The sequence below is a fragment of the Eumetopias jubatus genome, unplaced genomic scaffold, assembly GCF_037043125.1.
Source record: "Eumetopias jubatus isolate StellerSeaLion01/CBP00866 unplaced genomic scaffold, mEumJub1_p1.0 scaffold_10, whole genome shotgun sequence".
NCBI lineage: Eukaryota > Metazoa > Chordata > Mammalia > Carnivora > Otariidae > Eumetopias > Eumetopias jubatus.
This window is the reverse complement of record NW_028274816.1, coordinates 13,520,287-13,533,873: the sequence shown is the minus strand read 5'-3', so window position 1 is coordinate 13,533,873 and position 13,587 is coordinate 13,520,287. Positions and strand designations below refer to the sequence as shown.

Below are 13,587 nucleotides of genomic sequence, written 5' to 3'. Positions count from 1 at the left end.
CTTGGTTTAGGTTTTTGCATGCCGAAGTTAACATTTTTCTACTTGTAATTAATAAGTAATTAGCAGGGAGTCAGTCTGAGGCTATCTAGACTTCCTGTTTCCCATCAAACCTTCACTCTCTATGTTCAGCATCCACTGAGGGCTCCTTGCTAAATCAGTGATTGCCATCATGGTTGCAAAATGGTGATTTTTCTGATTTCATCGTGCGTTCTACATTTATTAGGAGCATTCTACTGTGAGGAAGAGGTTTCTCTTCTCTCCCATGTATTTGTTTATTCATTTATCTATATCAATGTGGATTTCTTTTGTTCCATAATAATGTTATAATCATTATTTTGATGCTCAAATTGTTCCAGATTTAGCCAGCAGGGACCTCTTTAGGCTGGCCCTTGTGGCTCTTTGTTATGTACCCAAACCAGTTTAGCACTTCCTTGCTTACAAGCACAATAAGATGCTCCGGGCTCATCTTGTGACTTTCCTGCCACATCCCTGGGAATGGCCATTTCTCCAAGGAGCCCAATTCCTTGCAGGTGGGAATGGTTTTTAGAAACCAACATCTGAGCACTATGTGTGCTCATGGCTACTAGGGTGCTATTAGGCTTCCGAGTGGACAGACCTGGGAAACACACCTGCATGCCCCCCTATATATACAAATGCAAATATACATATACACTCATATAAGTATATATATCTCAACATCTATTTTTTTCCATCTGTATCTATCTAACAATTTCAGTCTAACACCACAGAGTTCTTTCAAATCTTCTCCTTTTCCCTATTTGTAAATTCCTTCTCCAACACTGAGAGATTTGGATCTATTTGCCCTCATTGCATTCACTCATTTATTCAGTCCTACAATACAGACAAAGCGATTTCAGAATTGCTATCTCAAAGCACTGGGGTGGTGGGGAAGCCTTCTCAGCAGAATTTAGTATTTGGTGCTGTTCTTTTTGTCTTTAGCCTAAGTACCTATGAGGTAAGTGTGTGTTCAGAGTTAATTGGATTCATTTTCTTTTGCCTCCCTTGGGTGTGGTTGTTTGTTCATTTGAAATGTACCCAGGCTCGTGTGTTTCGGTTTGCACTCCATTTTTTTTTTAATGATTCCTCCTGCCCCAACCCTTGTTGATTTTTTGTTGTTTTGACTATGTCACGCATTAGCATGGTACCAAAAGTCATAATGCAACAGAATGGTGTGCCCGGAGAAGTGTCCCAGCTTCCCCCACTTGTTACCCCTGGCTCTACAAGAGCCCAGGCTCATTAGTTTCTGCTGCTTCCTTAATGTGTTTCCTTTTGCAAAAATAGGCAGATCGGTGAATATTTTATTTTCCCTGTCTTACACAAAATGTAGCATACTGTAGATTTTCTTTTGCACTTCGCTTTTTTTTCACCTGACAACCAATCCTGGAAAACATTCTCTCTCAGTCCATAGACCCATCAGTTTCCTTGTTCCTCTGACAGTTGCAGAGTGTTCCTGTAAATGGGCAGTTAGAGTTCTAATATTTTGCAATTATGAACAGTGCCACAGCGAATAACCTTGTGCCATCTGTATTTTGTACTAGTGAAGAGTGGGTAACTTTTTAGAGAAGCAGGCTTTTGCTTTCTGACCCTTAGGATCAGGTTTCAAGCTGAGTGACAGAGGCAGTTTGGTTGTGGTAGAAAATCCACAGCAGGCTTGGGAAGCTGGTGGGGCTCACACCCTATCTGTGTGAGGTACTGGCTGTGTGGCTTTGGAAAAGTTACTTAACTTCTCTGGTCTCGGTTTTCTGCAATTCTGTAAAATAAGGGTATTTTAACCCCTTACTTTGTTATTGGGAAAATTAAATAAAATAGCGTGTGTGCGAATGTCTCCAGCAGGGTACCAGCAGGTGGGAGAGCTCAATGAATATTCACAATCATAATTGTTCCTCTTTATCCATTAAATCCTCTCTGTAATTTTCCCATTGGTTGAAGCCTTTCAAATCTACATATCTGGATTTTCCTCCATGCCTTTTCCGCATATTCCTATCTTCTACCACATTCTATGAAATGACACCATAAATAAACTGCACCGAGAGAGGTCATGATAAAGGGCACAAACTTACAACATTCACTCATCGCGCACAATCATTTATTGAGTGCATAGTTCTAGGCCCTGGGGACACAGCAGGGACCAAATAAAGCTGGCATTCTAATAGGGGAGGCCGACCGTGGAGAAATGAACGATTCTGTGGTGTGTCAGCTGGGGACAGGGCTACAGGGAAACAAAAAGCCACATTGAGGAGACGGAGGTGATGGAGGGAGTTTCTTGAGAGCGGTTCGTCAGGAAAAGCCATTCTTAGGACGTGGCGTTTCAGCTGAGACCTGCACAGAATGAAAGAGTGGGTGGGACTGCTTGCAGGGAGGCGCATTCCAGCCAGAGGGAACAAACCACAGGTGGAAAGGCTCTGTGGGGGAGCAGGCTCGGGGTGTGTGCAGACCAGCCAGAAAGTAAGTGTAGCTTGATGCGGGATGGGAGAAATCTAGGGGATGAGACTGGGCAGGGCCTTGTAGGTGAGGCCTTGCAAGTGACTTTGGGTTTTGCTCTGAGGGAGATGGAAGCTATGTAGGGTTTTACACAGACTGGTGACTTGAGGTGACTTAGGTTTTCACAGGATCCCTTTGGCAACCCCAGGTGAGTGGATGCTGTGTTGAGGTTAGAGCATAATACACACAGGAAGGAAGCTGCCCCATAACTCAACCTACCTGTTTGCTCTTAAGGAAGTTACTGGGCCCTTCCAAAGACTGATCTGTCTGAACTTCTCTCACAAACTCTGCCCACTTCCCCTGACTCTCCCGAGGAGCAGGGAAGTATTCTCAATCCTCATGATTCACATAGTTGCGATTCTGTATCTGCAATTCACCTACTCACTAAAATGTATTGGAACCCCAAAATCAGCACTCATGGGCATCCCCAGTAATACGCGGACGTGCATAGAGACAGCAGTGAGAAGTTTGAGTTGCCCTAAGTGCACATTCCCAGCAGAAGTTGACCAAGGTGACGCTCTGCTTTATCGTTTCAGCCCAGAAGCATCTGAACACTTGACAACAAGAGTCTGTTCGTGGTCTATTTAGTACCGCATTTTTCACATTTCTGTGATTGTCGTTGGCAAATTTGCTATTTAAAATGGCCCCAAAGTGTGGTGCTGAGGTGCTGTGTACGTTCCCAAGGGCCAGGAGGCTGGAATGTCCCTTACAGAGAAGACATGTGGCTTAGATAAGCTTCGCTCAGGCATGACTCATAGAGCTGTGGGTCGTGAGTTCGATGTCAATGAATCAACTGTATATTAAATCAGATGTCTTTAAACAGAAACACACACAAGTATTGATCAGTTGCTGAAATGTTGTCATGAGAGGCTCACCAGAAACCTAACTGTATTTCCGCCAGAAGCAATGGTTTCGGTATTCGCTAATTCAGGATTTGTAGGGACTCTATAGAACGACACTACCACGAATACTGAGAATCGACTGTTTCTGTCTGAGAGCAGGGGCCAGTTTTCCCTGCCCTCCCTTCCTCCCCCTGCATGAGGAGCAAGGCCCAAGAAAGCCACGCTTGTAGCCACCACCCACTCCTTTGGCTAGGCTAGGTGAGGGGTTGGCAAATCAGCTAGGATCCCGCCGAGGCTGCTGACCATGCTCGGTGAGCTGGCAGCCAGATGCTGGAGAAGGTGAGGAACGAGGAGGAGCCCCCGGGTCCTGCAGCACAGAGGCCCTGAGGCCAGCGCTCTAGCATGGTTCATCAGAGAGCCAGGTTCCCTGGATAAGCAAGCTTCAGGACAGAGGCAGGGAAATATGCGGGAACTCTGCCCATCAAAGGGAAGATAAGGTCTGAGGACCACAGGGCCTGGGGACGTCTGAGCTGGTGAAAGCCATGTGTGGGATTCTGTCTCAACTCCTCACTTTACAGATCGGGGACCTGGGGCCCCAGAGACGTGAAGGGCTCAGCTTTCTCTGTCTTGGCCACTCCAAGAAATGGGGCATGCCACTCTCTTCAGGGATGAACGTGCGATCCTGCTTATAGGAAAACATGTCATCTGAAAGTGAGGCTGAATTTCCTGACTCTGGAATCCAATGTCCCAGAAGCCAGCACAATGTTTCAGAAGAGAGATGGCCATTGGCCATCAGCACAGGTCCCACAGAGAGTTCTTTTGTGTCATTTTTGTACCACGCTGAGCTTTCCCACAGACTGTCGTGCTGTGAATTATGGACTGAATAACACAGGTGATGGTGCCAGGCATGAAGAGGCCTCTGATGAATTATCATGTTTGTGCTCTCCTGGGGGAGCCCCAGCCAGAAAATGCAAGTCTTGGCCAATTAATATCAATATGCACAATTTAAATCCATTGCCTCTGATTAGATAAGCAGCCAATAATGTCCTCATTTTTAAACAAACAAGTTTTGCTGGAGCCCTGATGAATGAATTTGCCAATTAGGAGTCCAGGCCCACTAGACTGCAGACAAAATTCATTTGTTCTTGAGCCAAACCACGCATCACATATCTGTAGCATGAACAATTCACTATCAAAGGCTGGGGCTCTGTTTGATGGAAGATTCTAGCCTTATTTACAGAGCAGGGTGGCATACTGCCTTTAGATCTGAGTTTTAATTCTGCACCCACCACTTCCTAACTGTGTAACCTTGGGAAAATTACTTACCCCTTCTGGTCTTCCGTATCTTTATTTGAAATGAGGGAGAAAAATAGGGGCCTCCCTGTAAGGATTCTGTGGGATTTAAATGACAAAGTGTGAATCGGTTATCTGTTGCATAATAATATTACTACATGTTAGGTAGTTTCTATGGGTCAGAAGTCTGGAATGGCTTAGGTGGGTCTGCTCCAAGGCCATCATCAAGGTGCTGGCCAGAGCTGAGTCTCATCTCAAGTCTCCCCTGGGGAAGGGCCTGCTTCCAAGGTCACATGGTGGTCACCCGAATTCAGTTCCCTGTGGTTGTAGGACTGGGGACCTCCATTCCCAGCTAATTGTTGACTGGTGGCTGCCCTTGGTTCTTGCGGCGTGGACCTATAAGGTCCAGACAATAAGACCCATGTCACTGGGGTTGTTCCGATCCTTCACTGAGATGCTGTGCATAAAGCACCTAACACTGGGCTTGCTCACAGACTGTTAGCCAGAACGACCGGCCCCAGCACGCAGCTCCAGCAGAGTCCTCCACAGACGGGCCTTTCTTCTTTCCCGGAGCACACTTGTGATGTGCGCGGGTGCTGCTTTCTTTCAGGTGCATGCTGAGAAATAACAACAAGCCCAAGGAGCCGAAGAGCGTGCTCATCCTGCCTCCCCGGGCAGGCACGCCCAAGCTCTTCAGTGCCGCCCTGGCCGCAGCAGGAAAGATGGGCAGCAAGGGGGCCATAGCTGGCAAGCTTGCCCACCTGAGGGCCCGGCTCAAGGAGCTCGCTGAGCTGGAGTCAGCTTCGAGGCAGCAACAATTGCTGGAACAGGTAACACAGTGGGGAACCGGCCACCCGCCCCCCCATTTCAACTTCATGCCAGAGCCTGGACTGTGCACCTTTCATTGCAGGGAATGTCTCCCCCTCCTTCCTATCGGTCGGGACGCCTTTGGTGGCAAGTGACAAATGCAGGTCACCGTGCCAGCTCAAGTTAGCTCAAGGGAACAGGGAATCGACTGGGCCAAGTAGCTGCAAAGTCTAGGCAAGGCTGGATCCAAAAGCTCAGATATTGCCAGTGGGACTCGTTTTGCCATCCTGTCATGTCCGCTTCCCTCGAGGATGGCTTCAGATCGCAAGAGCACGAGGACCGCCACCTCCTGGTTTAGCAATGCCCACCGGAAGCCTCTCTTGCCCCGCGATTCCAGCAAAAGTCCCAGGGCTCACTGTCATTGGACAGAATCGGATCTCGTGTCACTTCCAGAGCCATTCACTGTGGAGCCCTGGGGGAGGCCAGGCTCCCATGCCCGTCCCTGGGCTGAGGGAGGCCATTTCCCCGAGGGGAGTCTGTGCTGTTGCAGAGGTGGGAGCAGTGGGCAGGGAAGGTCTCTCCCCGGATGGCCGTGATGTTCTCATATTTAATCTTTGTGTCTGTGACAATTTAGGAGACTTGAAGAGAAAAAACCCTGCCGGCCAGCACAGTGCCAACTGTCCCCGCCCTCGGAAATCTGAAGGGAATTTTAAAATTAGTTCTGGGACTCTTTTCTGTGACTAATGCTGAAAATGCCAATTAGAATGATTGCACTAATTATGACTATTCATGACTGTCCTTCAGGGAACCTGCTAGGAAGGGGGGCGGTGGGTAGGCAGGAGCTCGGTGGCAGGGAGGGTGCTGCAGACTACACGACAGAATTCAAAGGAGCCCAGGGAACTCAGTCTCAATCCAGGCTGGTGTTAGAGTCCAGGGGACCCATCTGGAGATCGTTTGACATCTCGAGTCCGGGAGGTGACATCAAAGCTACCCAGGGTTCCAAGATATTCTCAATATACAGCCACCCGTGGCCCCAGACAGAGGACAGGCAGGATTGCCTGGCTCACCAAGTGCCAGGGTCAAGGTCGAGCCAGCAGGTTGGGGTTTTAGTGCTGGCTCCTACGTGGAAATAAGTGTACATGAACTCCAAGACTGTTCTCAGGACGGTGAAAGGCTTTATCTGAAATGGGGCTTATTTCTCCTGAGTATTAGCTCTCCACCCAGGCAGCTTGGAGAGGTGAATTAAATTTGTATGAGGGTTCTAATAAAAAGCAATTTCAGAATAATCAGGGCAGAATGGCAGAGTGCAAGGAGCTCTGAAATAACAATCCAAAGACACGGGTCTAAATCCCAGCTCTGTCACGGCCAGCTCTGTGACCCGGGGAAGCTCCTCATGCATTCTGAGACCCAGATTACTCATGGTTGCCCCATGGGGATGTAGAGATGAAGCAGGATACCTTGGATATCTTTTTAAAAGCCTTTTGAACTTGGCAAAGCCCCTGACCAACCTCCCCATGATTCTTCTGGTTCCGTTCATAGCAGGATGCTTCTGGAAGTCCCATAATGGGCACCTGCCCTGGAAGTGTGTTGTCAGAGTTTAGGACAGACAGGGAAAGGCAGAACAGGTGCACCAGAACATGCAGGAACACAGAAACAGAGGGAGGGACAGGTCCCCAGAGTTGCCCTGGGTTCTAGGAGTGGGGTTCCCCACCCCACTTCCCTTCCTTCAACACCCTATGATTTGAGCAAACTTCAGGGGATCTTTCTTCCTCAGAAGCATGCTGACGGCTCTCATTTTAAATTCACTACCACTATCTCAAGTGGGTCTCGGATAGCTATGGACCATTCAGGTCTCCCCCTCTGGGGGCCACTCCCTCCCATTTATGTCCAGGCAGAGGTGGGTCAGACAGGGCAGGAGAGGCCACGGGTATCCACAAAGGCTTGGGTTTTTACTGATGCACAGACTACAGCCAGTGTCCACAGGAACCCAGAAGCCTGGAGGCTGGAAGTCCCCACCAAGTCCACAAACATGGGGGCTCAGCCCAGCCGAATGCCAGTGGTACCCTGCCCATTCTTCTGGGGCATGAGGGTGGGCATGGGGGTCTCCACCTTTGAGACCTTCCAGAAAGGGCGCCAGGCTGCTTCTGCCATCTCAGCCTTTATCTTGTTTGCTTAGAATGTTTCTATTCACCCAGGAGCATCCAGCCCTGGTATCCGGGGTGGACGGGGCAGCCCGGGGGGACCCGGCAGCTGGCTCAGCTTTGCAAAGTCCTCGCTGGCGCTCCCTTCTGGTCACAGCCTCTCCTCTCTCCATAGCTCAGGGGCAGGCTTGAACCTGCAACTTCACTTGGTTTCTAGCCTGGCCAATCAACGGAGACCGAAAATATCCACCAAATCCAACCGGGACTTTTAATCCCTAAACTTCTCCATAATATACTCTGTTTCTACGGAATAATCCTGATGCCGCTCCCATCCCCCACTTCCCACCCATTAGATTGCACCCCTGGGCCCTCTGCCATCCTCCTCCTTGGGGGTCTGAGAAGGGGAATGGGAAGGTGTTCAAGACCCCTCCAAGAACTCTCAGACGTTCTTTGCCTCACCAATCACCCTTTCCGGATTTCAGGCCAAGAGCTCGCAAGACGCTGCGGGAGGGGCTGGCCCGGCCGCCCCGGAGCAGCCCGCAACGCCGGAGCCTGCGACCCCGTGCTCTCCGCCACCTGCGACCCCGTGCTCTCCGCCACCTGCCTCCCCTGGGAAGCCGGAGGAAGGCGGGGAGGGGGAGGCCAGGCCCGAGGAGCCCTCAGTGCGGATCCGCATGAGCCCGGGCCCGGATCCCAGTGAGCAGATCCTGTCGGTGGAGATCCCGGAGGAGAAGGAGGCCGAGTGAGTCGGCCCCCTGCGCGCCACTCCCCGGCGGGGCGGGTGCAGGCGCGTCCTCCCCGCGCCCCAGGCCGGTGCCCAGCCCCGCGCCCAGCTTGCGCAGGCCCAGACTCCCCGGGCACAGAGAGTCCGTCATTCCTGCCCGGGCATCGGCTTCTGCCAGGGCTGGTCTTTAAGTCAACAAATGTAGTGTTCGTGTCCCTAATTTCCCACCGTCACCTGAGAACCCTACCTCTCCCAACTATGATTTTTAAGAACAAAATTCTTTTCTGTTTTAAAAGTTTGTAGGCAGAGCAGAGAACGAGGCTCCAACACCTGGGAAGCTCTGTTGGCGGCTAAAGGGTTATTACTGAATGTTTGAATTTCATCTCCCACGTTTCAAGGATAGAAAACCTGCCAGCAGATGGGGCACCTGGCTGGCTCAGTCCCATGGGGAATACGACTCTTGATTTCAGGGTCCTGAGTGCAAGCCCCACGTTCGGTGTAGAGGTTACTTTTAAAAAAAAAAAAAAACCTTGAGAGCAGAAAGTACAGTTGTGCTGTTCATTTAACTAAATGACTAAATTACATTTGACTAAATTGACTAAATTACAGCTCACCTGACCTGATGATCCATGCTGGGCAGTCACTTTAGGGATCTTGTGCTGGTTAGGGTGGTTAGCACGGATCTTCCCCAGGCTGGATTCAGTTCCCAGTCCGATGCCAGTATCTCAGAACAGATAAAATGGAAGTGGGCTTACTGGCCACGGTAACTGTGAGCGATTCTGGGCACCCCTACCCGTCCCTCAGGTCTGGTCTGCAGGGGTTCATGCTTGCTTGCTTTTGACACCCTTGCTATAAAGATGATGGCAGCAACTTCCATTACTCCTAGGAGACAGAAACCACAGCTGACACCACTGACATTCCTGAAGTTTCTCCAGATCAAGTCATGTTGCTGTAATGATTCAAGATAAAAGGGGGGTGGGGTGGGGAGAAGTCATTCAGTCACTGAATATTGGGAGGATTTTATTTGCATACCTAATGGCTCTTGGGGCAGTGGGTGATTAACAACAAACACTAGTGTTGGGCTATTTGTTTCCACCAGCAACAATGAACACAAAAGGCCCGGAATTCCAATAGATGCTGCCCACTTTATATAAAATCACAGGACCTTGCCGCGCTGCAACAGGGGCCTTTGAGGGCTTGCAAATGTTGTGTATTTGTCCATCAGACTAAAAGCAGAACATTCATTTCCCCTGTGAAAAAATGACGCAATATGAGAGTTGCCAGGCTGCTCTAAACATTTCCAAATCCCAGGGTAACAGATTTATCTAGTTGATGACATGCCACATGATCTGAGTAATCACCACATTGAATGTAATGATGAGCGGCATGATTATAGCCGTTTAAAAAGCTTTTATTAATTTAATAGCTAATAACATATTTTCATGGGTACAAAAGGCTACCCAGGTAAAATGATCTCTCCTACCCCTGGTGCCCAACCTCCGTGGTCCACTTCCTGGAAGCAAACCACTACATCAGTTCCTTGTACCCTTCCTTTTTTCTTCTTCTTTTTTCTTCTTTACACAAATAGTAACATACTAGAGCTGCTGTTGTTTTTCATTTGATTTAGAAGATCCTCCCTTCTTAGTACATCAAGGGCGTGCTGATTTTTCATGCCTGCAATCTGGTCCATTGTATGCAAGGACCATAATGTTGAATTGCTCTCCACGGACAGGCGTTTGCAATGTTTCCAATCTCATGCTGTTAAAAAAAAAAAATGCTGCAATACACAAAAATCTTATACATAATTTCATGCAGTAAGCACTGTTTTTAAATAGGGGAAGTCTGGAAGTTTGGGCTAATTTTTGTCTTCACCATCCCCATTTAGCATACTCGTATTTGCACTACGTATTCTAAGATCCAAGCATAGAGAATGCTTCCATCTTTAGCCAAGGATTTCAGATATATCAATAAAGCTCACGTATTACCCTGCAGTAGATGGCAAAATATTTCAAAGGCCCCTTTGCTGTGAGAGCCTATTTTATAAGGAATCTTTTTTTTTTCTATATGAACACACTCATTCTTTTAGATACCAACCCTTGAATATATACTGCTTATTATATGAAGCGAGAGATTCTTGAGGTTCCCAAGAATTGTCCCGGAAAGAAAATTGATTTTGAAATGAGATTAGCGGTGTCTTAACTTCACTGTGATATTTCATTAAACTTGATGCTTTCACGAAAGTTGGATTGCAGATAAATTGAACTTGAGGCTAGCGTTATTCTCCAAATAGAATTGGACTGGTTAGTCACCAAGGCACGGGTGGCGCAGCTCAGAACAGTATAATTTTGCCGCTGAAAGAGAATCTTTACTTATGTGTTTGAATCTGTACCGATTTCAAATGTCTCCACGTTTCCTGTACTGTGGTAGAAAATGAATAGCAAACTATTTTTTTAACTATATAAATATTTTAAATAAGATTAAAACCAAGAAGCTGTGTAAAATTTCATTATCAAAATGTGTTTGGCTACCGGGAATATTTTCATCTGTTTTCTTAGCAAACATGAACACTGTACTTAGATGCTGGCTTTCATCCTGTTACAAATGCATTTTAATTAAAGTGTTTAGACAAATGTTCCTGGCTTGTGGATTCATTTCAGAAATTGACCGTGTGTGACAGACCCTTTGGTGAGGAAAACTAAGTTTGTTTCCTGGTTCAGGCTCCTCTTATCTGCAAGTGACGTCCTTGGGGCTGTCATCCATCCTGCATTCCTGTTGCTGGAAGGACATCCTTGTGACACACCTCTCCATGGGCCCTAGGACTCGAAGACCCTCAAAAACAGCCCCCTTACGTCTGGTCAAACCCTATTGGTCTCACCAAACCAACTGCTTATGATGACCCAACTCCGTTAGACTTGTCCAATCATAGAATGTGCTGATGAACATGGACTCTGGATTCAGACTGCCCAGCTTCCAATTCTAGCTTGACCATGGACCACAGATGACCATGAACCTCTCTGAGCCCCAACAACCTCATCTAGAAGACACAGATGATACACTGTACTGCACATGGCCACAGTGACGATCGCGATTGGGGTACATTGGAAGCTCCCTGAGAACTCTGCCCTGAATTCTGCCTCTGGCCAAGTATACACACAGAAGAGGTGTGATCACCCCTTTCTTTGCTCTTTAACAGAGTTTGCACAAGCACCTGGACATACATGAATTGTAACTATAGATCACAGCCTTCCCCACCATCCACGAATGTATTTCATCCAATTGCATACAAAAACAGACCCTACCTAAGGCTTACCACATGTGGTCAGAAGAGTCCCATATGTGTTTCACGCTCTGCTGCCACCATCTTGAAATTCATAATAATTTCTGAATAAGGCATTCCTGTATTTTTATTTGTACTGGGTCCCACAAATTACAGAGTCTTGCTAGGCTGGAATCCCCTCTGATATCTGGAAAATCCAAACGACAGGGAGGTAGAGACACATGCTTTTGGCACCCAGCTTTCATCTCCCTTCTTCTAGCCACAGGATCCCGCTCCTTCTTGAGTAGTACCTTTCAGTCGTGCATCGGGACTCAGCCATGGTGACCCAAGCTAGGCACATTGGCTCTCTTTCCAGGGAATCTGAATCATGAGAACTCCTGCGCCTTCCTCCTGGCTAACAGAGCCCTGATTTAGTTTTGTGCACCAATATGCCCAACCCCAGGAGATGAAGCCCTGGTGTAAGCCAGTCACTGCTCTTCTGATGACTTATGCCAGACGCTCACATTCCCAGCATTCCTTGTGGCTAGGGGTGGCCGTGGGACCCAGTTCCAACCAATTATAAAGGGAAGGGTGATGGGAGGCCTCCTTAATAAAAAGGGACATCCCTATTTCTACTACCCATCTTCTTCCTGCTTGCAATACCGGGGGGAGAATAATCTGTAGAGGCAGCAGCCATTTTGAGATAGAACAGCCAAAGAATCAGCGATGTAGACCGTGACATCAACCCCAGACCACTCATCTCCAGAATACTTGTTCCGTGAGACAATGAAATATCTTTTTTAAAAAAGATTTTATTTATTTGTCAGAGAGAGAGAATGAGCAAGGGGAGAAGCAAGACACAGGGAGAGGAAGAAGCAGGCTCCCTGCTGAGCAGGGAGCCCAATGTGGGGCTCGATCCCAGGACCCCGGGATCATGACCTGAGCCAAAGGCGGATGCTTAACCAACTGAGCCACCCAGGTGCCCTTGAAATACCTTTATTATTAAGGCATTTTTAGCCACGACCTCTTGCCTGCAGCTGAAAACAACCAGCTGGGAGGGTGATGAGATGGGGAGGGAAAGAAAGAAAGTGGGAGCAGGTGTATCACAGCCCCAACACCCTGGCCACACGCACCGTTCATTCCTGTCGCTCAGGTCTTTGCGACTGTCCGTGCCCTGTGCTTTCTGGCCCGCTCTTCAGCTCTTCCTTAATTACACAGGCTACCTTGTGTATTTTGAATAAATTCACCTGAAGTCGGCCCGAGTTAGCTTCTGTTGCTCACTGAGGCAGACAAAAGTACTTCTGGGAGTTCCCCTGTTGTTTAAAATTCAAGATCTAGGCCACCCACTCTGGGTGTGATTCTTTGGTCCCCGAACCTGTGGTTTCTAAATTCAAACATCAGGAAGAGAACTTCAGAGGAAGGAATGGAGGACAGAGGAGGCCGTTTGGACCAAGATCAAATTCAAATGCTTCTCTGGGGATGGGAAACCCAGTGGGAGGCAGTGCTTTTACCCCACAAAGAGCATGTGGGCCTCAAGGGGCATTTCCCCCCAGGCTCATCCAGCGTCCTTCCCTGTCCTGCAGAAGGACACAACAGCAAATGTCCCTGGGACAGACCCTCCTCTTGAATGATCCCCTAGACTGGTCTGCCTCTCACTGCTTTCTTTTACAGGTAAGGCTCAGAACACAGGTGATCGGGCTCTATGGTTTTCCGAGAGCTTTCCGCATTCAACTAGTTGCATCCACCATCCTGCTGTGAGCTGATCAGGATGGGAATTAGTAAAGCCAGATTAGAGACGAGGAAATCCAAACCTACACTGGCAAAGGGACTTATCCTCAGGGACTCGGCATCCCTGGGTTAGAGACAGAAACAGCCAAGAGGGAGGAGCCCGAAGGCTACTGTCCCGCCTCGGCCTCAGACGCACGCACGGTGCCACCCCAGCTGGGTAACTTTCCCTCATTAAATATATATTTTTTAAGATTTTATTTACTTATTTTGACAGTGAGCCACCCAGGCGCCCTC

General features: G+C 48.3%; 1 protein-coding gene across 1 annotated transcript in view; it reads left to right on the top strand.

Moving 5' to 3' along the window:
• Positions 1-10,927, top strand: part of CNGB1 (cyclic nucleotide gated channel subunit beta 1) — a 71,918-nt gene extending 60,991 nt beyond the window's left edge. The window contains exons 33-34 of the mRNA XM_088027401.1: positions 5,248-5,467; positions 8,068-10,927. Coding sequence (XP_087883527.1) covers positions 5,248-5,467; positions 8,068-8,331 — 484 coding nt within the window. The 3' untranslated portion in view covers positions 8,332-10,927. The remainder of the gene's footprint in view (positions 1-5,247; positions 5,468-8,067) is intronic.
• The last annotated feature ends 2,660 nt before the right edge of the window (positions 10,928-13,587 follow it).